The sequence below is a fragment of the Microcaecilia unicolor genome, chromosome 9, assembly GCF_901765095.1.
Source record: "Microcaecilia unicolor chromosome 9, aMicUni1.1, whole genome shotgun sequence".
NCBI classification, from domain to species: domain Eukaryota; kingdom Metazoa; phylum Chordata; class Amphibia; order Gymnophiona; family Siphonopidae; genus Microcaecilia; species Microcaecilia unicolor.
Genome location: NC_044039.1, coordinates 141,657,148 through 141,684,819, shown reverse-complemented (window position 1 = coordinate 141,684,819; position 27,672 = coordinate 141,657,148). Strand labels below are relative to the sequence as shown.

Genomic DNA, 27,672 nt, shown 5'->3' with positions numbered 1-27,672 from the left:
CTGGAATTAAGCCAAGTGTGGGATTCTTCTAATCGTGCAATGGAACCTTTCCATATGATAAAAATGTTGTCTATATAGCGCTTATAAAATCTGACTTCTTTAAGAAATGGGTGATCCTTAACAAAAAGATTTTCAAAATGTGCCACGTAAAGATTTGCTAAGTCTGGAGCCATGGCACCCATGGCCGTGCCTTTGATTTGTTGAAAGAATGTACCTTGAAATGCAAAATAATTCTTGGTGACAGGAATTGTGGCTAATGCAAGGATAAATCTATTGGGGATGCGACTAATTGTGGTTCTTTAAGTGTGTGATGTATAATGGACAAGGCCTCTAGTTGCGGATTGTTTGTTTACAGAGACTCTATATCTAGAGTAACTAAAATCGTATCTGTTAGATCGCCATCAAAAGCATCTAGGAAGTTGATCATGTGGGTGGAGTCTCGAACGTAGGATGCAATGGCAGGATTCCAGGGCTTGGATTCCAGGGCTCTGTCCTTTCCTGGTTCTCTTCCTACCTCTCCCTCCGCACCTTTAGTGTTCACTCTGGTGGATCCTCTTCTACTTCTATCCCTCTGCCTGTCGGTGTACCTCAGGGTTCTGTTCTTGGTCCCCTCCTCTTTTCTATCTACACTTCTTCCCTTGGTTCATTAATCTCATCCCATGGCTTTTCCTACCATCTCTATGCTGATGACTCCCAAATCTACCTTTCTACCCCTGATATCTCACCTTGCATCCAAACCAAAGTTTCAGCGTGCTTGTCTGACATTGCTGTCTGGATGTCTCAACGCCACCTGAAATTAAATATGACCAAAACCGAGCTTCTCATTTTCCCCCCCAAACCCACCTCCCCGCTCCCCCCGTTTTCTATTTGTTGATGGCTCTCTCATTCTCCCTGTCTCCTCAGCTCGAAACCTTGGGGTCATCTTTGACTCTTCTCTCTCCTTCTCTGCTCATATCCAGCAGATTGCCAAGACCTGTCGTTTCTTTCTTTACAACATCCGTAAAATCCGCCCCTTTCTTTCCAAGCACTCTACCAAAACCCTCATCCACACCCTTGTCACCTCTCGTTTAGACTACTGCAATCTGCTTCTCCAGTCAGTTCAAAACTCTGCTGCCCATCTTATCTTCCACCAGGGTCGCTTTACTCATACTACCCCTCTCTTCAAGTTGCTTCACTGGCTCCCTATCCGCATTTTCGCATCCTGTTCAAACTTCTTCTATTAACCTATAAATGTACTCACTCTGCTGCTCCCCAGTATCTCTCCACACTCGTCCTTCCCTACACCCCTTCCCGTGCACTCCGCTCCATGGATAAATCCTTCTTATCTGTTCCCTTCTCCACTACTGCCAACTGCAGACTTCGCGCCTTCTGTCTCGCTGCACCCTACGCCTGGAATAAACTTCCTGAGCCCCTACGTCTTGCCCCATCCTTGGCCACCTTTAAATCTAGACTGAAAGCCCACCTCTTTAACATTGCTTTTGACTCGTAACCACTCGCCTCCACCTACCCTCCTCTCTTCCTTCCCGTTCACATTAATTGATTTGATTTGCTTACTTTATTTATTTTTTGTCTATTAGATTGTAAGCTCTTTGAGCAGGGACTGTCTTTCTTCTATGTTTGTGCAGCGCTGCGTATGCCTTGTAGCGCTATAGAAATGCTAAATAGTAGTAGTAGTAGTCTTAAAAAATGATCAACGAATATGAAGAGAGGTTCGAGTATGGAGCCATTAGCTGATATGATTGGTCTGCATCCACCACCATGACTGCATGGTGATGGATGTTGCTTTCAAAAAAGGCAGGAGTACTAGGGACTATGCCTCAGCTCCCCCAGCAAAGAAGCTAGAACCCTGGACTCTTTTGGGAGAAAGATGTATCAGGCCTCTATGCTCATCGCCTGTATTCAGTCATACCAACTCTTCATGAGCCGTCTACTTGTGGAACTTGGTGCGGCAGCTGTCAAACATGGTTGATGCTCTCCCTCCGGAGCAAGCCGAGCCGTTTTGCCAGTTTTGCAAGCATCAGAAGGCGTGTCAAGTTCTTGGCCAGGGACACTTACGACACTTTTGACGTGGCATCCAGGATCTCTGCCCAAGTATAGCAATGTGTACACTCTCATGGCTTGTGTTTCTGACCTGGAACTTTCTGTCCACCAGAGGATGATGGATGACCCTTGCCGGGGGGATAATCTTTTCAGAGAGAAGGTCAAGGAGGTCACTGACCAAATGAAGAAGCACATTGAAGCCATGTCTTCTCTCTCCCACTGGGTGTCTTCTGTAACTGCTTCCTAATCCAGGAGGTATTTTGGTAGGTCGTGGCGTGCTGTCCCCTATACTTATTCCAGGCGTAGGTACACTCCTGCGGCTCGCCAGCCTATTCAGGCTCAGCTCCAGCGTGCTTGTTCTCATCCTCATCAACAGACGTGCACCCAAGGCTGCTACAGCTTCCCAGCAAAAGCAAGGGACGAGCTTTTGACTGGCTCCAGCAGAGCATAGCCACAATAAAAGTGTCTGTCCTAGACAATTGCCGGTTGGGGGGAGGTTACAGTTTTTTCACCAAAGGTGGCCTCTCATAAACTCCGACCGGTGGGTTCTTCAAATAGTCCGGCTCGGGTACACCCTCAATTTGCTTTCCAAACCACCAAGAGCCCATTCTTTCAGCTCTTAGCACAGGCAGGTACTTTCAGAGGAACTCTCTGCCCTTCTAAAGGCTCATGCGGTCGAACCCTGCTTCTATTCTAGCCTATTTAAAAAAGAAAATAATTTCTAAACTATCTTCATCCTATTGCCTCTAACTTAAAATTGTTCTTGCATTGTGATTTCATATTTTTATGCTGGTATTGTCTTAAAGGTGCTTTTATTGAACTGTGTTTTGAACTTGTGTACTTGTGATTACATATTTTTATGCTGGAATTGTCTTAAAAGTGCTTTCATTGGAACTGTATTTTGAACCTGTGCCAAGTGACTTAGTACATTCAATTTAGTTACATAGAATTTGGTGACTGTGGTGATTCTGGTGTCTGTCTTAAAGGTGCATTCATTAGAATTGTGTTTTGAATCTTCAGTGCCAGAGACTTAATCCAATCAATTTGGTTACATAGCATCTGGTGACTCATAGACTCTGGCCTCTGCAGGAGGGACAATTGTATACAGCTGTGTGGTAAAAGGAAAAACAGAATTCCTGTTACTTGAGATATGGGCATTTTCAGACTTGTTTTGATTTTCAAACTGGTGGAAGAGTGGCCTAGTGGTTAGGGTGGTGGACTTTGGTCCTGGAGAACTGAGGAACTGAGTTCGATTCCCACTTCAGGCACAGGCAGCTCCTTGTTACTCTGGGCAAGTCACTTAACCCTCCATTGCCCCATGTAAGCCGCATTGAGCCTGCCATGAGTGGGAAAGCACGGGGTACAAATGTAACAAAAATAAAATAAATGTTACGTGTGTCCTGGGAATTCAGAAAGTCACACCCAGAATATGCATGGTGGCAGAGAGAAAGCTCATCTAAATATAGAAAAACACCTAAACTCACTAAGAACATGAAAAGCAATGAGCATGAATGCTCGTTGTGTAGGTAAAAAGGTTCAAGACTTACAAGCCCTGATGTTTGAAGAAAACTTGGATATTGTTGCTATTACAGAGACGTGGTTCAACAATTCCCATGAGACAGTATCAGAGCGGCTGAAATACGGGGAACCTGGGGAAAGGAAGAAGCTTTATGGATCATCCTGGAAAGTGAAGATGGATCCTGTATCCAAACAGGGGTTATCTACAGACTTCTGGCACAAATGGAGAAGCTAGACAAGGATCTGATAGAAGATATTCAAAAGATTGGTATGAAAGATTGGTGCTACTTTTGGGAGATTTCAACGTGATGTGGATTGGAACGTCCCGTCTGCAGAATCAGAAAGTAGGGAGATTGTGGACGCCTATCAAAGTGCCTTGCTCAGACAAATGGAGACGGAACCCATGAGGGAAGGGTCGATGCTGGATCTAGTGCTCACGAATGGTGGAAGTGTTTCCAATATCCGGTGGGTGCCCACCTATGTAATAGTGATCATCAAACGATATGGTTTGATATAAGGGCAAAGGCGGAGTGCAGACGCATAAAACTCAAAGTACTGGATTTCAGATGTAATGATTTTGATAAAATGGGGGAATACTTGAAGAAGGGGCTGTTGGCATGGGAAGGCGTAGTAGAAGTGGAAGATCAGTGGTCAAAGCTAAAGGCTGCTATAAATATGGCAACTGATCTTTACTCAAGGAAGGCTAATAAAAACAAAAGAAGGAGGAAGCCTATATGGTTCTCCAAACAAGTAGCTGAGAAAATAAGAGTAAAAGAGGCTTTGTTCAAGAAATACAAAAGAACGCAATGAGAGGATCATGGAAAAGATTATTGGATTAAACTCAAAGGAGCGAAGAGGGAAATATGGCTAGCGAAAGCGGAAGAAAAAATGTAAAGAAAGGTGACAAGACCTTTTTCAGATATATTGGAGAAAGGAGAAAAGATAGGAATGGAATTGCAAGACTGAATGGAATTGCAAGACTGAAAGATATTGAGAGTGGCTATGTGAAGAGTGAGGAGGATAAAGCGAACGTGCTAAACAATTACTTCTCTTTGGTGTTCACGGAGAAAAATCCTGGAGAAGGATAGCAGTTGGCTGCCGAGGGAATATTTGGGAATAGAGTGGATACTGCGCCGTTTACGGAAGAGTTTATAAATAGCTTGAGAATCTGAAGGTGGACAAAGCTATGGGGCTCGGTGGGATACCTCCCATGATACTGAGGGAGCTCAGAGAGTTAGTGGCGGGACCTCTTAAAGATTTATTTAATAGATTTTTAGAGACGGGAGAGGTTCCGCGAGATTGGAGACGAGCAAATGTGGTCCCTCTTCACAAAAGTGGAGACAGGGAAGAAGTGGGAAACTACAGACCATTAAGTCTCATGTCAGTGGTAGGAAAATTAATGGAGTCACAGCTGAAAGAAAGGATAATTAACTTTCTAGAAGCCAATGGGTTACAGGACCCAAGGCAACATGGCTTTACCAAAGGAAAATCTGGCCAAATGAATCTTATTGACTTCTTTGACTGGGTGACCAAAGAACTAGATGAAGGATGTGCGCTAGTTGTAATCTGCTTGGATTTCAGCAAAGTCTTTGATTCGGCCCCGCACAGAAGGTACGTGAATAAGCTGAAAGGGCTGAACTTGGGACCAAAAGTGGTGAACTGGATAGGAAACTGGTTGACCGACAGGTGGCAGAGTGTGGTGGTAATTGGAATCCTCTCGGAGGAAAGGAAGGTGAGCAGTGGAGTTCCTCAGGGGTCAGTGCTGGGGCCTATTCTGTTTAATATCTTTGTGAGAAATATTGCTGAAGGGTTGGAAGGAAAGGTTTGCCTTTTTACGGATGACACGAAGATAGCCAGTAGAGTGAATACCCTGGAGGGAGTAGAAACAATGAGAAGGGATCTCCAGACGTTAGAAGAATGGTCGAATGTCTGGCAGTTAAAATTTAATCCCTTAATTTAATAGAGTATCAATCCTAAAAGTTTTTTTTATGCTCAGATTTAGTGCATTACACCACCCTGGGACCTCGGGGCCCTTCTCTGTTGTGTAATTCACAGTCATAGCAATCATTGTACAAGTCCAACCTCCCTACCCTATATGTCTTGTGTTCTAAATTATGCAATCAACTTCAGGTATGATACAAATTGTTAAAGGAAGACTACTTAGCTGTAGGCTGTTGTTACGATAAATTTCTTGGGGGTTCCCCCCCCCCCCCCTTTTCAAATGCTGTGGCTTCAATGAAGAGTCCCTTCAGTCCCAACAAAACCTGTGTTTTTCCAAATGTCTTCATTTGAGACAATCCCTCTTACTCCCGACATGGCGTGATTATTTTCACATGAAAGGTTTTCCATATTTAGTTGAGTTAAAATTTGATGCCAAGAAGTGCAGAAACCCAAAAGAGAGATACCGAATAGGAGGGGAGAGATTAGTGAGATTAGTAAGGGGAGAGAGACCTTGGGGTGTTGGTGTCAGAGAATATGAAGGTGAAGAAACAATGTGACAAGGCAACGGCCTTGGCCAGAAGGATGCTAGGCTACATAGGAGCATAACCAGCAGAAGAAAGAAGATGTTGATGCCCCTCTACAAGTCGTTGGTGAGGCCCCACTTGGAGTATTGTGTTCAGTTTTGGAGGCTGTATCTTGTTAAATATGTAAACAGACTAGAAGTGGTGCAAAGAAAAGCTACAAAAATGGTATGGGATTTGCGTTGCAAACTGTACGAGGAGAGACTTGCCGACCTACTACTACTACTACTTGACATTTCTAAAGTGCTACCAGGGTTACGCAGCGCTGTACAATTTAACATAGAAGGACAGTCCCTGCTCAAGGAGCTTACAATCTAAAAGACAATCTAAAAGACAGGTGTACAATCTAAAAACAAGTATAGAGTATAGAGTCCGTCTGATAGGGAATACTATAATTCACAACATGTATACCTTGGAGGAAAGGAGAAACGGGTGACATGATAAAGACGTTCAAATATTTGAAAGGTATTAATCCGCAAACCAAACCTTTTCCAGAGATGGGAAGGTGGTAGAACTAGAGGACATGAATTGAGGTTGAAGGGGGGCAGACTCAGGAGTAATGTCAGGAAGTATTTTTTTCATGGAAAGGGTGGTAGATAAATGGAATGCCCTCCCGTGGGAGGTGGTGGAGATGAAAACAGTAATGGAATTCAATCATGTTTGGGATAAACACAAAAAAATCTTGGTTAAAGGGAATGGATCCACGGAATCTTACCGGAGATTGGGTGGCAGCACCAGTAATTGGGAAGCTAAACCAGTGCTGGGCAGACTTCTATGGTTTGTGCCCTGATCGTGACTGAATAGATATGGATGGGCTGGAGTGTAAACTTTAAGGGGCTTCAAGGTTAGCTTCAGAACTTTTAGTACAATAACAGTGCTGGGCAGACTTCTACAGTCTGTGCCCTGAGAATATCAAGGACAAATCAAACACGGGTATACATATAAAGTATCACATACCATGTAAAATGAATTTATCTTGTTGGGCAGACTGGATGGACCGTTCAGGTCTTTATCTGCCATCATTTACTATGCTGCTATGTATCCTGTTCCACTAGGGGAAGAAGGGCAGGGATTCTGTTCCAGGTACTTCCTTGTGCAGAAAAAGACAGGGAGGATGTGTACTATCCTAGACCTAAGGGCCCTGAACAAATTCCTAGTCTGAGAAAAGTTCAGGATGATTTCCCTGGGCAACCTTCTAATCATGATTCAGGAAAACGATTGGCTATTCTTTCTGGACTTGAAGGATCCATATACACACATCCCGATAATTCCATCCCACAGGAAGTATTGCCTTTTGGCCTTGCGTCAGCTCCCAGAGTCTACCAAGTGCCTAGTGGTAGTTGCAGCATTGTTATGCAGCCTAGAAGTTCGTGTTCCCTTATCTCGATAATTGGCTGGTGAAGAGCACATCTGAGGACAATGCTCGGGAGTCCATGTGGATGACTATTCGGGTGCTGGAATTGCTAGGTTTCGTGATCAAGTATCCCATCTCCATCCTGTTCAACAATTGGAGCTCATAGGGGCCCTGCTCGATACAAAGAATGTCCGAGCTTACCTCCTGGGGGTGTACGGACCATCTTCTTTCGCTAGCGTCCAAGGTTCAGTCATCACAGCAGGTCACAGATCGGCAGATGATGTTGGGCCACATGGTTTCCACAGTGTACGTTACGCCCATGGCACGCTTGCTTATGATATCTGCTCAATGGACCTTGGCTTCTCAGTGGTTTCAAGCCACAAGAGAATCTAGAGAACGTCATCCAAGTGTCCCCAGAGCTTGTACGCTTCCTTCAATGGTGGATAGTTCGTTTCAATTTGACCTTGGGACTTTCATTCCAAATTCTTCAGCCACAAAAAGTGCTGACATCGGATGCATCTCTCCTGGAATGGGAAGCTCATGTAGATGGGCTTCACACTCGAGGAGCGTGGTTCCTCGAGGGAACCAATCTCCAGATCAATCTCCTGGAGCTTCGGCCAATCTGGAACGCTCTAAAGGCTTTCAGAGTTTGGTTGTCCCATCATATTATTTTAATTCAAACAATCAGGTTGCATGGTATTATACCAACAAGCAGGGGGGCACCACATGTCACCTTCTGTGTCAGGAAGCAGTCCAGATGCGACACTGGGCTTGCCAACACTGCATGTTTCTCCAAGCATCTTATCTGGCGTGTGTAAACAACGACCTGGCTGACAGGCTGAGCAGGATAATGCAACCACACGAGTGGTCTCTAAATATGGGCGTAGCCTGAAAGATCTAACCGTGGGGCACCCCCTCGGTGGATCTTTTGGCCACTCAGATGAACCACAAGGTCCCTCAGTTGTGTTCCAGGTTTCAGGCCCACGACAGACTAGCATCAGATGCCTTCCTTCTGCATTGAGGGACAGGCCTTCTGTATGCATATCCTCCAATACCTCTAGTGGGAAAGACTGTTGAAAGTCAAGCAAGACTGTGGAACCATGATTCTGATCGCGCCCTACTGGCCACTACAGATATGGTTCCCTCTTTTTCTGGAATTGTCCTCCGAAGAACCGTGGCAGTTGGAGTGTTTTTCGACCCTTATCACACAGAACGAAGGGTCGCTTCTTCATACCAACCTCCAATCTGTGGCTGTCACGGCCTAGATGTCGAGAGCCTAGAATTTGCTTCCTTGGGTCTTTCAGAGGGTGTCTTCCAGATCTTGCTGGATTCCACTAAGAGGTGTTATTTTTTCAAATAGAGGAGGTTTGCCGTCTGGTGTGACAGCAAGGTCATTGATCCCCTTTCTTGTCCTACACAGACCCTCCTTGAATACCTTCTACACTTATCAGAGTCTGGTCTCAATATCAACTCTGTAAAGGTTCACCTTAGTGCAATTATCTCTGAACAGCCTTTAGTTGTTCGCTTCATGAGAGGTTTGCTTTTGTCAAAGCCCTTGTCAGACCTCCACCAGTGTTATGGGATCTCAATGTCGTTCTCACCCAGCTGATGAAAGCTCCTTTTGAGCCCCTGAATTCCTGCCATCTGAAGTGCTTGACCTGGAAGGTCATTTTCTTGGTGGCTGTTACTTCAGCTCATAGACTCAGTGAGCTTCAGGTCTTAGTAGTGGATGCACCTTATACTAAGTTTCATCACAACATAGTAGTCCTTTTCACGCACCCTAAGTTCCTGCCGAGTGTTGGAGTTCTATCTGAATCAGTCGATTATCTTACCAACATTTTTTACCTGACCTCGTGCCCATCTGGGCAAAAGCAGCTTGCACACCTTGGACTGCAAGACAGCGTTGGCCTTTTACATGGAACGGACAAAACACTACAGACAGTCCGCCCTGCTTTTTGTTTCTTTTGATCCCAATAGGATGGGGGTCGCCATTGGGAAGCACACCATTTCCAGTTAGCTATCAGATCGCATCTCCTTTGCTTATGTCCAGACTATGAGGGTCATGTCACGGTAGCCCAGTTGTGAAGTCAGCCTCCGTTGAAGAGATTTGCAAGGCTGCGACGTGGTCTTCAGTCCTCACATATTCACATCTCACTACTGCATTGAGCAGGCTACTCGACGTAACAGTCAGTTTGGACAGTCAGTGTTGCAGAATCTGTTTGAGGTCTAGAATCCAACTCCACCCTCCTAGGCCCATTTTATTTTGTTCCAGGCTGCACTCTCAGCTAGTTTGTGTATAGTTTCAGGTTAATCTGCGTTAGGTCCTCGCTGTTGCGAGTCCCAGTTGACCAGTGTTTGTTGTTCTGGGTGAGCCTGGATGCTAGGGATTACCCACTTGTGAGAAGAAGCAAGCCTGCTTGTCCATGGAGAAAGCGAAGATACTTACCTGTAGCAGTTTTTCTCCGAGGGCAGCGGGCTTCTTATTCTTCTCACGATCCGTCCCACCTCCTCTTGGAGTTGTCTTCAATATTTTCATTTAGTTTTTTAGCTTTTGTATTAAACTGAAGCAGCGCTTTCATGCGACAGGCGGGAAGGCACTGGCGAATGCACGCTGGCGTGCAGCTTGCGCTCCTGAAAGCTCTATTTCTTTTTTCTGTGGCAAATTTGCCGGGCCAGTCGAGGCGACGTGGAATTGGCGTCTACCCACTTGTGAAAATAAGAAGCCTGCTGTCCTTGGAGAATACCTACTAAAGAGCAAGTATCTTCGCTTTATCTCATTCTTGCCAAGTACCTGTTTGTGTGGGTTGTACTTAAGGAGAATGTGAATAAGTGAGTGCAAAACAACCCCGTTCATTGGAATCTGCTGATTCATATGTTTGTCATTTAATAATTTCAGTTAAAGAAAGAGACAAGAATTGCAATATTCTAAAAATAACGATATCATACAAGTCTGATGGTTCTTATGTTTTCAAAATTCTGTTTGATACAGTTCAGAAATATCCAAGGAGAAAAAAAACCTCAGAACCCTTCCTCCACTTCTGTGTTAAGGAAGAAATAATGTTAGGAATTTGTAGGGTGAAATCATTTCACAGACATAAAAACCCCATGGAAGAAATCTGTTAAAGCTGTAACCAAGCTAGCTTTTAAGAGTTCAACTCAAAAAAGTGACGTAAAAATAAAGTATTTTAAAACTTAACTTTAAGCTGCTTCCATTGTCATCACACACCGACTGTGGCCAGAGTTTCGCCAATATGGCAGTTTCAAGGTATAATACATCAGCTCTATGAACGTCACTGGACATGATTCAAATGTTTGTCCAGAAGTTATCTATAAATTATGTTCTTCTATGTCATCCATAACAGACCAGTCTAGACCAAAGGGTTATATGTTTTTTTTTTATTTTTTATTTTGTTACATTTGTTCCCCGCGCTTTCCCACTCATGGCAGGCTCAATGCGGCTTACATCTATCCACCAGTGGAAGGAGACAGAAAAAATAATTCCCATTGATTTGCCCCTTAAGGGTATCGTGCATCCTGTAATGTTCAGTATTTTCTCTGTCTCCTAGTGGATTGTGGACGGGATCGTGAAGCTCTTGCTGCCTTGTAGTTAGCTCCTGTCCCAGCTTGTTCTGAGTGACAGTGGAGCCAAGAATGTGGTGGTAGCCTGGTTCTGTGTCTTTTAGGATGATCCTCAGTGATGCTAGGTACCTCATCTGTCAGCTAGGGTGACACTCAGTGAAACTGTTCATTAGGACATTATAAAACCAGCAGTGTACACAATTTTCACCACTCTGGGATCTCTTTTGTGCTCGTTGTCAGAGCTGAAGCAAATCTTCGCAAGCCATCTTTACTTAGGAAGTTTTTTTCCCCCCTAAAAAATGAATAAATATAAGCTTTCTGGAGAGTTAAAAGGAGAGAGATGTTAAGGAGAAATTTGAGGGTGCTGTTGCCTCTGTTGATGTAGGATATGCTTAAATAGATACTCACTCTTAATGTGCTTTGAAAAGCTGAAGAATGGAATCTAGGGATCATTTTATCTTTTTCTTCCCTGTCTAGCAGTCTGTGATACTGAACCTGAGGAGCCAGTTGGCAGTTACAGAATCTGGGAACAAGCAGAAGGAGAGGTTGATCCAGAACCTATTTACATTCCAACATCATCTGCATTTGAACCTGTGAAACCAGTGTCTCCTTACCCAGAAGAGCCCTCATCTGTCAAATGCATATCTATCAGTGGAACCAAACAAGGACGGGTTTATTCTCCCAAACCCAATCCAGTGGTAAGAATTTTAAAAATGTCAGGTGTGAATAAGAGTTCTGTTGCACATAGGGACTGCAGTCATAGGAGCTAGCTCTTGTGGGTGCTTGAACACCCCCCAATATTGAACAAACTCCCTGCCTGTGTCCAGGGAGAAGTAATTTTATTTGGGTTTGTGACCTGCCCAATAATTTTGAAAAGTTAGCTTCTAAGACTGCAGTAGGGCTTTTCTTTTCTTTTTTTTTTATTGCTACCTGCAAGGATTGTACTTTGTCTCTTATTCTTATTAAAAACTGTTACGCAACCCCTCCAGGGTTTTCTGTCATGTAGAATGATCACAGTAGTACATCATACAGCTACGAGAACAGGACTTAGCATTTTGCAAAGATAGTGGTGCTGCAGTTTCTGCCTAAGAGCAGTATTCAAATCAATGTTTTTGGTTATCTAAGTACAATCTGTTTCTGTAGCACTGTCAATTTTAACCAGGAACCTGAGCTAGAAGTTAAATCTAAATCTGCTCTTTTGTGACATCAGATGAGGTTTAAATATGTCTATAAATTGTGAATGGTTATTCTTTCTGCCATATACATAAATGCAAACGGTAGAGATCCTTTTTGTAATTCACATATTTGTGAATGCTGTCTATTTTTCCTACCTGCACACCCTTCTCCTTTGTTGAACTAGAATTGTTCAACTTCCTTTCAGTGGCAGATAAAGCATTCCTTGTGTTCAACATAATATCCTGCTGGTCCTCAGAGAAAATCATCTGATGGAGCCCCATGTGGGAACAGCTGGCCAGTTTCATTAAAACGTTTTGAGAAGAGTTCACTGTGCATGAGCCTTCCTGCATGCTGATGTCATACAGGACCTAGCTATTTGCCTTTTTTCTGAAGAGCTTGACAGTTGCACTTTTTAGTACTCCTCAGCTTGTGGTTGGTGTACAATAAAGATTATTTTCCATAGCGTCAGCAGCAGATGAATCCAGAAACCAGTGGGTTGTATCCGTCTACCAGCAGGTGGAGATAGAGCAGGTGGAAATAGAGAACTAAATTGAAAGGAGCCATACCAGATGGCCAGCCCCTAAGCCATTTTAGTATATCTCTATCTCCAGCAGGTGGTGGACGGATCTGTCCCAGCTCCTGGATTCACAGGGCATTTGGAGTCTCCTTGGCTTCTGGCCAGTTGAGACTAGGGGTGTGTGTGGTCTCTGACCCCCCTTTATAAGCATACTGGCTTGCCTGCGAAAGCCCTTTCTCCATGTGCCTTTGCTGCACTGCTCTACTAACTTCCTCACTAAAGAAAAACAAAACAGTTCAGCCAGGCAATGCGTTTTAACAAGCAAGCATATTCAGGACGGCAGTTCCCCTATGAGGAAGTGGTGACAGTTTCTGGACCAGGGAATCAGTAACTGTGTGTAGAAGGAATTTCTGCCAGCTCAGCACTCTGGTGAGTGAAGTTATATTTGAGTCTCCCTCCTTTCTCTCCGGGGCATGGTGCCGCAGCAGTAGTGGCTGAAACAGTAAAGCGCTATTCCATATCATCAAGCTGATCAATCCATAGACTGGTGGGTTGTGTCCATCTACCAGCAGGTGGAGATAGAGAGCAAACTTTTGCCTCCCTATATGTGGTCATGTGCTGCCGGAAACTCCCCAGTATGTTCTCTATCTCAGCAGGTGGTGGTCACACACAGCAGCAGCTCTGGCTAGGCCTCCAAGCCTAATCCTTAGGTTTTGTTGAGGCCTGGGGTTGAGGGCTCTTTTGAGCAAGTGCAAACCTGGTGGTGCCAGGTCCCTCCTTTTCTCCCCCCTCCCGCTGGCTCCGTTTAAAAAAAAAAAAAAAAAAAAAATTTTGAACGTCTTTAAAGGCGTTTATTTCGACGTTTATTTAAGCGTCTATTGCAGCTACTCACTGGGACACCAGGTCGTTACAACTCGGAGCGGACAGCAGGTAATTTTTACCTTTTTATTGCGGGCAGGGGGTTCCCCGATTCTTCTCCTCGTGGCAATGGCGTCGGAGGGCGAGGGCGCAAAGGGTCGCTCCCCGGGTCGCTCGAGCGCTTCTAGAGGGGATGCGGGGGTTTTTAAGTCTGATTCGCCCTGCTTGGGTGACAGTTTCGTGACCGATGAATGTCCCGGTCCTTCCTCCGGCGTGGCGGTTTTTCCCGCCATAAACGCCCATCCCCCGCTCCTCGCCTCCGCCATCTTGGCCGGCCACGCGGCTCGGACGGCTTCTTCTTGGGCCGCCCTTGAGGTTGGAGACATTAATGCCATGAACGCCCTTAATTTGGGCGACGGCTCAGAAGCGGCTAATATCAAGAGCCGTTCTTCCCGCGCGGCTCCTTCGCGGAGTTTCGCGCCGGACGCCATCTTGGATGCGCAGCATGTCTCTCCCCCGCTATTGCGAGCGCCGGTTGAGAGTGCGCCTAGGGCTGTTGCCCAGGCTGCGGAAGTGCACAGTATGGGGGGTTTCTCCCCCGAGTTTGTTTTGCTGTTGCATCAGGCCTTCCTCATGCACAACGCTGCCCCTGCTCCCTCGTCTGGTAAAGAGGTTGAGGTTCCCAGAGGTAAACGCCCTCGGGTTGATTCCCAGGCCTTGGAGGAATTTGTCTCCTCCGATGTAGATGAGGGCAGCGTGTCTGAGGTCTCCCAACGGTCCTTTGCGGATTCCTTGGAGGAGACGGATCCCCGCTCGGATGGAGCGGATGACCCCTCTGCGGCGCGGCTTTTTCGCCCAGAGGATTTGCCCAACCTGTTGTTACAGGCCATGGACACTTTGAAGATTTCCTCTCCGGAGGACGTCTCTCCCTCAGCCCCTGTTGGCTCTGCCATTATGCTGGGGACGAAGCGCCCGCCTAGAACCTTCCACGTGCATGATGCCATGCACACCTTAATTTCGGCTCAATGGGATGTCCCAGAAGCGAGCCTTAAAGTGGCTAGGGCTATGTCCCGCCTCTATCCTTTGGCTGTGAATGAACGTGAGGCCTATCTGTGGCCTACCGTGGATTCTTTAATCACTGCGGTGACTAAGAAAACGGCTTTGCCGGTGGAAGGTGGCACGGCCCTAAAGGACGCCCAAGACAGGAGATTGGAGGCGGCCTTAAGGTCGTCCTTTGAGGCGGCTGCTTTATGTTTGCAGGCCTCAGTTTGTGGCTCCTATGTGGCCAGGGCGTGCCTGACTATGGTGCAGCGGGCTTCCCCCTCGGATCATTCCTTGAGGGCTGATTGGCCGGCCCTGGAATCGGGCTTAGCCTATTTGGCAGACTTGCTGTATGATGTCTTGAGAGCCTCAGCTAAAGGCATGGCTCAGACAGTCTCTGCGCGGCGGTGGCTTTGGCTGAAACATTGGTCTGCTGACCACGCCTCTAAATCCCGCCTGGCTAGATTGCCTTTTCAAGGCAAGCTGCTTTTTGGGGTCGAGCTGGACAAAATCGTGACCGATTTCGGCACGTCTAAGGGCAAGAAGTTACCAGAGGTCAGGGCTCGGGCTAGTGCTCGTCCCGGTTCCTCCAGAGGACGGTTTCAGGAAGCCCGTCGGTACCGCCCGGGCAAGTCGGGTTCCTCTGCCCCCTCTTACTTCAAGAGAAATTTCTCCCCCAAGCAGCGTTCCTTTCGCAGAGACCGCCGTCCCGGAGGTGCTCCCTCCGGTCCTCCCCCAGGGGCTCGTACCCAATGACGGGGTATTGGTCCACGCCCCAGTGCAGATTGGAGGACGGCTGTCCTCGTTTCTGGGCGAGTGGACCACAATAACTTCAGACGCTTGGGTGCTGGAAGTCATCAGAGACGGCTACAAGCTAGAGTTCTGCCGACCCTTAAGAGACGGGTTTGTACTCTCTCCCTGCAAGTCTCCGGTCAAAGCTGTGGCAGTGCAGCAGACTTTGGACAATCTGATCCGCCTGGGTGCGGTCGTTCCGGTGCCAGAAAGTCAGCTTGGCAAGGGGCGTTACTCCATTTACTTTGTGGTACCACAGAAAGGAGGTTCTGTCCGGCCTATCCTCGACCTCAAAGGGGTCAATCGGGCCTTGAAAGTGAGGCACTTTCGCATGGAGACTCTCCGCTCTGTCCTAGCGGCAGTGAAGGCAGGGGAGTACCTGGCATCCTTGGACATCAAGGAAGCATATTTGCACATTCCCATCTGGCCTCCTCATCAACGCTTTCTGCGTTTCGCAGTCCTGGGACGACACTTCCAGTTCAGAGTCCTCCCGTTCGGGTTGGCTACTGCTCCGCGGACCTTTTCCAAAGTAATGGTGGTCATAGCGGCCTTCCTGCGGAAGGAAGGAGTACAAGTCCATCCTTATCTGGACGACTGGTTGATCCGAGCCCCCTCTTATGCAGAGTGCGGCAAAGCTGTGGACCGGGTAGTTGCTCTTTTGAGCTCCCTGGGATGGATCATCAACTGGGAGAAGAGCCAGCTGCGCCCGACTCAGTCCCTGGAGTATCTGGGAGTTCGATTCGACACCCAAGTGGGCAGAGTGTTCCTGCCAGACAATCGGATTGTCAAACTTCAGGCTCAAGTGAACCAGTTCCTAGTAGCCTCTCCTCTTCGGGCTTGGGACTATGTGCAGCTGTTGGGCTCTATGACGGCCACGATGGAAGTAGTGCCCTGGGCCAGGGCTCATATGAGACCACTTCAACACTCCCTGCTGCAGCGCTGGACTCCGATCTCGGAGGATTATGCTGTGCGCCTTCCCTTGGATCCAGCAGTGCGCAAGGCGCTGAGCTGGTGGATGCAGACAGACAAGTTGTCTGCGGGAATGCCTCTGGTGACCCCAGAGTGGATTGTCGTCACGACGGACGCCTCGTTGTTGGGCTGGGGAGCCCACTGCTTGGGAAGGACAGCGCAGGGTCTTTGGTCTCCGGCAGAAGCAAAGTGGTCTATCAACCTCCTGGAACTCAGAGCCATTCGGTTGGCGCTTTTGGAGTTCATCCCGGTACTGGTGTGGAAGCCGGTACGGGTCCTGTCGGACAATGCCACGGCTGTGGCCTATGTCAACCGCCAGGGAGGTCCCAAGAGCGCCCCTCTAGCCAAGGAGGCCATGGCTCTATGCCAGTGGGCGGAAGCGAACCTGGAACAGCTGTCAGCGGCCCACATTGCTGGAGTCATGAATGTCAAGGCGGACTTTCTCAGTCGCCATACCTTGGAGCCCGGAGAGTGGCAACTATCGGCTCAGGCGTTCTTGGACATCACGAAGCGCTGGGGCCAGCCGAGCCTAGATCTGATGGCGTCATCGGCCAATTGCCAAGTGCCGCGCTTTTTCAGCAGAGGACGGGACCCTCGATCTCTGGGAGTAGATGCTCTTCTCCAACAGTGGCCGACTCAAGAGCTCCTCTATGTGTTCCCGCCCTGGCCCATGTTGGGCAGGGTGCTAGACCGGGTGGCAAAGCATCCCGGCAGGATCATCCTGGTGGGTCCGGATTGGCCCAGACGTCCCTGGTATGCGGACTTGATCAGGCTCTCAGTCGACGATCCTCTGCGGCTGTCAGTGGAGCAGGGCCTGTTACATCAGGGTCCCGTGGTGATGGAGGATCCCTCCCCCTTTGGTCTTACGGCCTGGCTATTGAGCGGCAGCGTCTGAGGAAGAAGGGCTTCTCAGACAAAGTCATCGCCACTATGCTGAGAGCGAGGAAGCGCTCTACTTCTACGGCTTACGCCAGGGTTTGGCGTACCTTTGCAGCGTGGTGTGAAGCAGGCTCACTTTCTCCCTTCACTGCTCCAATTTCTTCAGTGTTGGCGTTCCTGCAAGAAGGTCTGGAGAAAGGCCTGTCGCTCAGTTCCCTTAAAGTCCAGGTAGCGGCTCTGGCTTGCTTCAGGGGCCGCCTGAAGGGTGCTTCCCTGGCTTCGCAGCCAGATGTGGTGTGCTTTCTCAAGGGAGTTAATCACCTGCGCCCTCCTCTGCACTCAGTGGTGCCTGCGTGGAATCTCAACCTGGTGCTGAGAGCATTGCAGAAGCCGCCGTTTGAACCCTTGTCGAGGGCATCTCTGAAAGACCTGACGTTGAAAGCAGTCTTTTTGGTGGCTATCACTTCAGCCAGAAGAGTTTCCGAGCTCCAGGCGCTCTAGTGTCGAGAGCCTTTTCTGCAGTTCACTGAGGCAGGAGTGACTATTCGCACAGTGCCTTCCTTTCTGCCCAAGATTGTTTCTCGCTTCCATGTGAATCAGCAGCTCTGTCTCCCTTCCTTTCGTAGGGAGGACTACCCAGAGGAGTACTCTGCTCTTAAATATCTAGATGTGAGACGAGTCATCATCAGATACTTGGAAGTGACCAATGATTTCCGGAAATCGGATCATCTGTTTGTCCTGTTTACAGGTCCTCGTAAGGGTCTGCAGGCTGCTAAGCCTACAGTGGCAAGATGGGTCAAGGAAGCCATTGCAGCGGCTTATGTGGCCGCGGGGAAGGTGCCGCCTGTCCAGCTGAAGGCTCACTCCACAAGAGCTCAGGCGGCCTCGATGGCAGAGGCCGGTTCCGTCTCCTTGGAAGAGATATGCAAGGCGGCAACTTGGGCTTCGGCCCATACATTCTCCAAGCATTACCGCTTGACTGTGGCTGCTCGGGCGGAGGCCCGGTTTGGAGCTTCAGTGTTGCGGTCAGGGATTTCTATGTCCCGCCCTGGGTGAGTACTGCTTCGGTACATCCCACCAGTCTATGGATTGATCAGCTTGATGATATGGAAGGTAAAATTATGTATAATCATACCTGATAATTTTCTTTCCATTAATCATAGCTGATCAATCCATAGCCCCTCCCAGATATCTGTATTGTTTTTATTCTGGTTGCATTTCAGGTTCAAGTTTAGTCTTCAGTTACTTCAGAGGACTTCGTGTTCAAGTTTTTTCACTTGGATTCTTCAAGAGTTAAGACGAGTTTGTGTTACAGTGAGCTGCTGCATTCCTCTCCCCTCCGTTTTACGGGGCTGGATTGAGACTTAAAATTCTGCCGGCACTCCCTCCCGCTTCGTGCGGCTGTAGGGCAGTTTTGTACCCTTCCCGCTTCGGCGGTGTTAGGGTCAGTCAGCTCCTCCCGCGGTTGCGGTTGCAGGATAAGCCAGATCCCCCCGCATCGGCGGGTGTGGTGTCCCTCCCCCGCTCCGCGGGGATGAGCTGGACGGATTCCCCTCCCCCACTTGTGTGGGGATGAGCTGGGTTAATTCCCCTCCCCCGTTTCGGCGGTGGTGAGCTGGGCAGAGTGTCCCTTCGTGGGTGTAATTCTCTAAGTGCTGAGTCCTGCGGATGGTGCTTTGATATCGACATACTGAGGAGTTTCCGGCAGCACATGACCACATATAGGGAGGCAAAAGTTTGCTCTCTATCTCCACCTGCTGGTAGATGGACACAACCCACCAGTCTATGGATTGATCAGCTATGATTAATGGAAAGAAAATTATCAGGTATGATTATACATAATTTTACCTTTTCAATGCGGGAAGCACAGGTCGGCAGCGGGGTTTTGTTGCACTGACTGTGCCAATTTGTTCGGGGGAAAATCGGGGTCACTTCTGGTGCAGCAGTTTCCCGCATGGGGATTACCGATGCGGGAGCCATTTTGGATTTTCCCACAGTATATCCATATGACTCGCTGCTGCTTGCACCTTCCTCCTCTGCCCTAAAACCGTGAGATTCAGCCGGAATGGACGACAATGATGCCTCTAAGGGGCCCGGGTGTTTCAGCTGGCACAACAGCAGCAACGGGGACGGGCCCAGTTGATTCAGGGAAAGGATGCTCCCCTGAATTCATTATACTCCATCAGGCTTATCTGCTGCAGCGCATCCTTCCACCTCCGGCGGGGGGCCTAGGGGGACCGGGGACTATACTGGAGAGGGTGTAGGTTGGAGTCTGTTACCTGTAGCTGTGGATCAGGCTCACAAACCCAGGCACCTAGATTCTGGATCCGACGGTGGTTCAGTTGGGCCACTTGTCGCTCGCCCCTTCTCTTCATGGGTGTTCAGGGGGGTTCGTTGAGGACCGCAGGCACAGAAGATTTGGAAGAGGGGGAGCTTATCGTGGAGAAACCAGATGATCCTTCAGCAGTGCGGATTTTTCACAGGGAGGAGCTGACCTTCCTTATTTCTTCTGCCTTGGCACTTTTACACATTGAAGACCCTGAGGCACAAGCAGATGCAGTGGTGAATGTACGCATGGCTAGCACAAGGAGGCCATCTAAGGCCTTTTTGGTGCATGAGGCCATCCAGGAGATCATCACAGTGCAGTGGCCGGAGCCAGATGCACTTCTAAGAGTGGCCAAAGCTATGTCCTGTTTGTACCCAGTACAGGGCAGCCAAGCAGAGGTTTGAACTTCCCCGCGTTGATTCTTTGGTGACGGTGGTCACCAAGAAAACCACCCTTCCTAAGGAAGGAGGGGGTTGTGTTAAAGGATATGCAAGATAGACGTCTGGAAGCTACACTGAAGTGCGCCTTTGAGGTTTCCGCTTTGGCCCTTAAAGCTTCCGTTTGCAGTTCTTACACGGCTCGAGCTTCTTTTGATTGGTTTCAGCAGTCTGCGGATCAAGAACAGGAGGCGACTATCTGCCCATTGACGGTAGTCCCTAAGATGGAGGCGGCTCTAACGTACCTGGCGGGCATATTATGTGATTTGGTGTGAGCTTTGTCAGAGCTAATGGCCTTGGCAGTCACCTCTCGTAGATTGCTGTGGCTTCAGCATTGGGCCACAGATATGGCATCTAAGCAGCGCCTTAACAGGTTGCCCTTTCAGGGTAGACTCTTGTTCGGCAAGGATTTGGAGAAGATTGTTAAGGACTTGGGATACTCCAAATCCCAGCGGCTACTGGAAGACAAACCCAAGTCCTCGACTCAGACTGGAGCCGCGAGACCTCTGTTTCAAGAGTCCATACGTTATCAACCAGGTAGACCATCTTCGTCCTTTCAACCTCATCGATTTTAACAGCGTTCTTCCTTTCGTGGCGACAAAAGGGGTTCAGGGACTGCATCTCAGCAGGGAGCAGCCGCTCACCCTTCGAAATGATGGGGCACTGGCCCACTCTTTGGAGTTAGAAATAAGGGGTCAGCTGACCACTATTACCAGGAGTGGACCAAGATCACCTCAGACCAGTGGGTTCTCTAGGTTATCAAAGAAGGCTACAGAATACAGTTTGCTGCGCAGGTCGGAGATTCTTTCTTGGAGTCCCGGTGCGCTACTTCTGCTAAGCAGGAAGCAGTACTAGCTACTTTACAAGATCTAGTGGCCATTGGGGCCGTCGTTCCTGTGCCAATTCTCGAATAATGCACAGGTCGATATTTCATGGTCCCGAAGAAAGGAGGTTGTTTCAGGCCTGTTCTTGACCTCCGGAAGGTGAATCAATTTCTCAGGGTTCACCATTTCCGCATGGAAACTCTCCGGGCAGTGTTTGCGGCGGTGCAACCTCAGTAGTATCTGACGTTGGACCTCAAGGAGGCTTATCTCCATATTCCGGTTTGACCTCTGCATTCGAGAGATTCTTGGATCACAGTGTTGAGACAGCATTTTTGGTTTTGGGCATTGCCCTTCGGGCTGGCCATGGCGCCACACACCATTTCCAGTGTTATGCTAGTGGTGGCAGCCTCTCTACACAAGGAAGGTATTCGGGTTCATCCTTACCTGGACGAGCCAGACTGGCTCATTCGGACGTCGTCGCAATCGGAGAGCCATCTGGCTACTCATCAAGTTGTGGAGGGTCTTCAGTCCCACAGCTGGATAATCAACTTCTCCAAGAGTCTTCTGCTTCCTTCTCAGACGCTGGAATACCTGGGTGTGCCATTCAATACGGCCCAAGGGTTAGTCTTCCTACCAGAGGGCAAGAAGCTCATTGGTAGTTCAGGTGAAAAGTCTGTTATGACTGCCGAGTCCTCGGTTTGGTACTATATGCAAGTGCTGGGGTCAATGGCAGCCACTCTCGAGGTCGTGCCATGGGTCAGAGCGCACATGCGACTGTTACAGCTGACTCTTTTGAGCCACTGGTCTTCAGTGTCACAGGATTACTTACGGTGTCTCCCGTGGTTACCGCAGGCACGAGGCAGTATGGTATGGTGGCTCCTCGCCCACTTGACACGGGGGGTGCCCTTGGCATCCCCTCAGTGGGTGGTAATGGTGACGGATGCCATTCTTTACAGATGGGGGGCTCACTGCCTAACTTGCTATGCGCAGGGACGCTGGTTGACAGAGGAAGGAGCCTGGCCCATCAATCGTTTGGAGTTGAGGGTGGTAATAAATGCCCTGCAGGCATTTCAAGAGATTCTGTGGGGGTCTGCGGTGCGAGTGTTCTCAGACAACACGACGGCAGTAGCCTGCATCAATCGGCAGGGCGGAACTCAGAGTCGGGCTCTGCAATCCAAAGCGAGCAGAATCTTGTCTTGTGTGGAGGAACATCTTCTGCTTCTGTCACCGGTTTGCAACGCAGGTCAAAGCAATGTACAAGCGAATATTCTCAGTTGGCATTTTCTGGAAGCGTCAGAGTGGGAGTTGTTGGACAGCGCATTTCGACAGATTTGCTGTCCGTGGTGCTTGCTGGAGGTCAACCTCATGACGTCACGTCGGAATGCCAAGGGGGTGCGGTTTTTCAGCAGGCGCAGGGAGGTCGGCTTGGCAGGATTCGACGTTCTTCTTCAGCCGTGGCTGCAAGCGAGTCTGTTGTATATTTTTCTTCTGTGGCCTCTCGTTGGCCAGGTTCTGCACAGGATCAGCAGACACCAGGCGTATGCGGACTTGGTCCGGTTGTTGGCGGAGATTCCTCTTCTCCTTCCTCTGTCACCAGACCTTTTCCATCAGGGTCCAGTTCAGATGGAAGATCCCTCCTGCTTTGGTCTTCCGGCTTGGCCTTTGAGAGGTCAAGATTAAGGAAGAAGGGCTATTCGGACGCTGTGATAGTTACCTTATTGCAGGTTCGTAAGCGGCCCACCACAACTGCGTATGCTCAAGTATGGTGCACCTTTGTTGCTTGGTGTTCCCCCTTCGGGCATGGAAACCCAATCGGGCTTCTGTTTCCCAAATGCTGGATTTTTTTACAGGGAGAAGGGTTTGGCGTATAATTCCCTCAGAGTTCAGCTGGCGGCACTTTCCTGCTACTGAGGTTGTCTTTCCGGTTTCTCCTTTGTGGCCCACCCAGAGGTCGCACGATTTTTGCAGGGGGCTCTCCATCTTAGGCCCCACTGTCGGCGTCCCTGTCCGAACTGGAACCTAAATTTAGTGCTTCGGGCGCTGGGGCAGGCTCCCTTTGAGCTGCTACGTAAGGCGTCCGAGAAGGACTTGACCCTTAAGGCGGAGTTTTTGGTATCCCTGGTATAAGCTCACAGAGTCTCGGAAATCCAGGTGTTGTCGTGTTGGGATCCTTTTCTTCAGTTTTCGGAGGTTGGCGGAACATTGTGGACTGTTCCGTTCTTCCTAAGTAAAGTGTTGTCAGCGTTCCATCTTAATCAGGATCTCATTCTTCTTTCCTTTAGCCAGGAAGACTATCCAACTCAGTTTGCTTCTCTCCAGCTAGTGGATGTTTGGAGGGTTCTGTTGTGGTACTTTGCATGTGTCCAACGACTTTAGGCGCTCAGATCATCTTTTCTTCTGACGGGTCCTCGCCGAGGGTAAGCCGCATCGAAACCTACTATTGCACAGTGGCTCAAGGAAGCCATTACATCAGCATATATCCTGGTGGGTCGTCGCGGGGCTTCATGCTCATTCAACTCCAGCTCAAGCTACCTCATGGGCGGAAACGAGGGTCCTGTCAGGAAGAGATTTGTAGGGCAGCTTCCTGCCCTCTGGTAGGAAGATTAACCCTTGTAGGGCAGCTTGCACGGACACGCAGTTTGGTGCAACTGTGTTGGCACAGGGAGCGGCAGCTTCCCACCCTATGTTGGGAGTGCTTTGGTACATCCCACTGGTTTCTGGATTTATCTGCTGCTAATGCTGTGGAAAGTAAAATTATACCTTACCTGATAATTTTCTTTCCTTTAGTTGCAGCAGATGACTCCAGGATCCCACCCTGATTTTCCGCCACAAACATTTTTGGTTTGGCTCTCGTCGGGTTTGTCATATAATTTCCTTTCAGATCGGAATTCCCGTAAAAAAAAGAAAAAAAAACAAGGGAGAGCTTAAGGTGCGCTTTGGACACCTTCTACCTCAAGGAGCTGAGACGTATTGTTTATAGTTACTATGTTTGAGCTGCAGTTTGCTGCGTGGACGACTCTGTTTTGGTTCGCTGTGAGGAAGTTGGCAATCTTTCTGGTTTAACTATCTACAGCTTTGTGATGGGACATAAACTAAATGGCTTAGGGGCTAGCCATCTGGTATGGCGCCTTTCAATTTTGTTCTCTATCTCCACCTGCTGGTAGATGGATGTAACCCACTGGCTTCTGGATTCATCTGCTGTGACTAACGGATAGAAAATGTACAGGTAAGGCATAATTTTACCTTCTTTCATGAAATCCTGTTGCTGTTGTGCAGGGTCTTTTTCCCAGTAGACTGCCTTAGTTAGGTTTTTTGTTTTTCTAGATATCCTTTTTTTTTTTTTTTTTTGTCAGCTTGATCTTGGCTTCAACATATTCTTGGTTTTCCTGCTCCGGGGGTACACACTCTAATGTTTGGGTCCCCCCGACATCATTTGAGTCTTTTCGTGTACTTCTGCTCCCTCCCCCCGCTACCTGGAGGGGTTCCTTGCGTTCCTCACAGGAGCAGATGGAAACAGCCACCAAAAAAATGAAAAGCGATATGAAGTACAACTAAAAGGTGCTCAGGCAGACTCTTCAGTTGGGTTTTCTTTCCCTTGTGGCTTAGCTCTCATTTCGGAGGTGGAGATATACTTTGTTCACTGGTGTAAAGTTTTCTGCTGGGCACTACGGAGACCATTGAGCCAAGATGGAAGCTTCTTTGGAAAAACACCGCCATTGTGCTGCTTGCTCAGCTTGGTGCATGATGTTCGCACTTAGCAGCCTTTGCTACATTTGTGTTGAGTCAGCGCTGCTGTCTTTTGGGTTGCAGGGGACTCCTGGCAGTACTCCAATGTCAGCTTGGCCAGCTGTGGAGGAGCAGAGCAGCCCAGCAGAGTTACCCTGGCAGGATTCAGAGGGGACCACGGTGGTGGAAAATAATACAGTTTTGAGTGCCTTAACTCCTACCCAGCCCCATTCAAATGAACCTCCAGTGCTGCAGAAGCAGAATTCTGGTGGGGTTTTTTTCTGCCTTATACCCCAAAGTTTGTATTGCAGCACCCATGGCTTCTGTATGAAGCAAGGCTTGCTGGTCCCCTGTTGACTAGAGCCCATGGCTGCCAGAGACAAGGAGGGACCTTTGGGGGCCAAGTGGCAACACTTAGAAAAACTGAGTTAGCTTCAAAGTGTTTGTTTGAAGCAGTCCCCTTAGAATCGAAACTATGGAGAGAGGAAAGGTCCCACTTAACTTTCTTTCTGAGAAGTTCTGAGAGAAGAGGACATTTCTCTGGTAAGTGAGCATTGTTTTGCTTTGGGAACTAAAAAAAATTGGGTTTTATAGGAGGAATTGTAGGTTACTGATAGGCAGAATAAAAAATTAAAAAAGAAAACTCTATCAACTTGTCTCTATACCCTTTTCCCCCTAGTTTTAAAATTTGAACTTTGTACTACAGCATTAACAAATAGCCTCTAACAAGCACAACAGGACCTAGTTCAGTCTTAGGGAAATTAAAAAAAAAAAAAAGAGAGAGAGAGAAGCAAGAATTATTAGCTAATTTCTATAGTGTACAATCCTTTCCCCATAGTTTTAAACTGAAACTTTTTTTCTAGAAGTAGAAACGTAACAGCCAAAGAACTTTAAAAAGGAAAGTAGCAATGCTCAGATTCTGTCTTACTAAAAGACAGTTATTTTCTGTTCTTTGGCTGCTGGAAGAGCACTGCTACTGTCCTGAATTAGGTGTTAATTAAGGTATGAAGAAGTACAATATTTGCAAAGGGTACTGAGGGAAATCTGATTACTGGGTTAGTTTAGAAGGGTTTGTTTGAAGCAGTCCCCTTAGAATCAAAACTATACAGAGAGGAAAGGGGCCCACTTAACTTTTTTTTTTCTGAGAAGTTCTGAGAAAAGAGGATATTTCTATGATAGAACATTATTTTGCTCCGTGCTTTGGGAACTTAAAGATTGAATTTTAAGGGAGGAATTGTAGGTTATTGATAGGCAGAATAAAAAAAGAAAGAAAAGAAAAAGCAAGCTTTTATCAAGTAGTCTCTGTTCTCTTTTCCCCCTAGTTTTAAAACTTGAACTTTGTAACACGGCATTAACAGCCTCTAACAGGCTCAGCAGGACCTATTTCAGTCTTCATTTATAGTCATCATTCTAATTAGAATAAAAAGAGGAGTGTTTTCATTAGTTTTAATTATATTTAATAGTTTCTGGGAAGCAAACACTAAATATATTATACATAACACCATATAATCGTAAGGCTGTTTATATTCATCTAATATCCCTAGTACCTGAAGAAGTTTTAATTAAATAACTCTATAATACTAATTTGCAGAGAGTCTGGCAATGAGAGGGGTACTGTCCAGTCTTTTGCACCGAGTGTCACATGTATGATTATCTCCCAGTTGATGAGAGGTTATATGTGTGTGCTCGATGCAAAGAGCTCCTAGCTCTCAGAGAGCAAGTTCGTTCTCTTGAGGCTAGAGTAGCAGACTTGGAGGAGCTGAGGGAGATAGAAAGGTACATAGAGGAGGCCTACCTGGACGTTGTAGAGAAGTCCCACCTCCAGTCTGGCAGCCCCTGTTCTGCCTTGGAGGAGGGAGGCCTCCTAAATGGAGAGCATCACTCTGGTGAAGTTGGAAATAACCCTGTAACCAGGACCAGCCCACCAGGGGATGCAATATCCTCTCATACCGTGGATGTGTCTCCAGGAGCTTCTGACAACAGGGAAAGGTTAGGACGGCTGTTGTAGTTGGTGATTCAATTATTATGCATGTAGATAGCTGGGTGGATGTGAGGATCGCCTGATGACTTGCCTGCCTGATGAGAAGGTGGTGGACCTCACACGTGACCTAGATAGGATTTTTGATAGTGCTGGGGAGGAGCCGGCTGTCTTGGTACATGTAAGTACCAATGACATAGGAAAATGTGCGAGAGAGGTTCTGGACTTCAAATTTAGGCTCCTAGGTAGAAAGCTGAAATCCAGATCCTCCAGGGTGGCATTTTCAGAAATGCTCCCCGTTTCACGCGCAGGGCCCAAGAGACAGGCAGAGCTCCAGAGTCTCAATGCATGAATGAGACAATGGTGCAGGGAGAAGGGTTTTAGATTTCTTAGAAACTGGGCAACATTCTGGGAAAGGGGGAGCCTATTCTGAAAGGATGGGCTCCACCTTAAGCAGGGTGGGACCAGGCTGCTGGCATCTGCATTTAAAAAGGAGATAGAGCACCTTTTAAACTAGAAACTGGGGGAAGGCCGACAGTCGCTCCAAAGCACATGATTCGGAATAAGGTATCTTACAAAGATATCACCAAAACAGGGAGGATAGGGCATCCTGATAGCGAGGTTGCAATAGAGAGCATAGTAGACCAGGTGTCTTTAAATAAAAAGCAGACAGATTTTCAAGATTGCACATTATCACTGTTCTGCTGAGCAAGATGTAAATAGGAAGAAGAAACATAGTTTGAAATGTCTGTATGTGAATTCGAGAAGCCTAAGAAATAAAATGGGAGCGTTAGAATATATTGTACTAAATGAAAAAATAGATATAGTAAGCCTTTCTGTGACCTGGTGAAAGGAGGATAACCAGTGGCACACTGTCATACCAGGATACAAATTATATCGCAGTGAATAGGATTGATCAAATTGGAGGAGGGTAACAATGGAGGAGTGGCCTAGTGGTTAGGGTGGTGGACTTTGGTCCTGGGGAACTGAGGAACTGAGTTTGATTCCCACTTCAGGCACAGGCAGCTCCTTGTGACTCTGGGCAAGTCACTTAACCCTCCATTGCCCCATGTAAGCCGCATTGAGCCTGCCATGAGTGGGAAAGTGCGGGGTACAAATGTAACAAAAACAATGTA

At 47.8% G+C, this 27,672-nt stretch overlaps 1 protein-coding gene across 1 annotated transcript in view; it reads left to right on the top strand.

The window, feature by feature from the left end:
• Positions 1–27,672, top strand: part of MGA (MAX dimerization protein MGA) — an 801,076-nt gene that overhangs the window by 367,154 nt on the left and 406,250 nt on the right. The window contains 1 exon segment of the mRNA XM_030215215.1: positions 11,491–11,711. Coding sequence (XP_030071075.1) covers positions 11,491–11,711 — 221 coding nt within the window.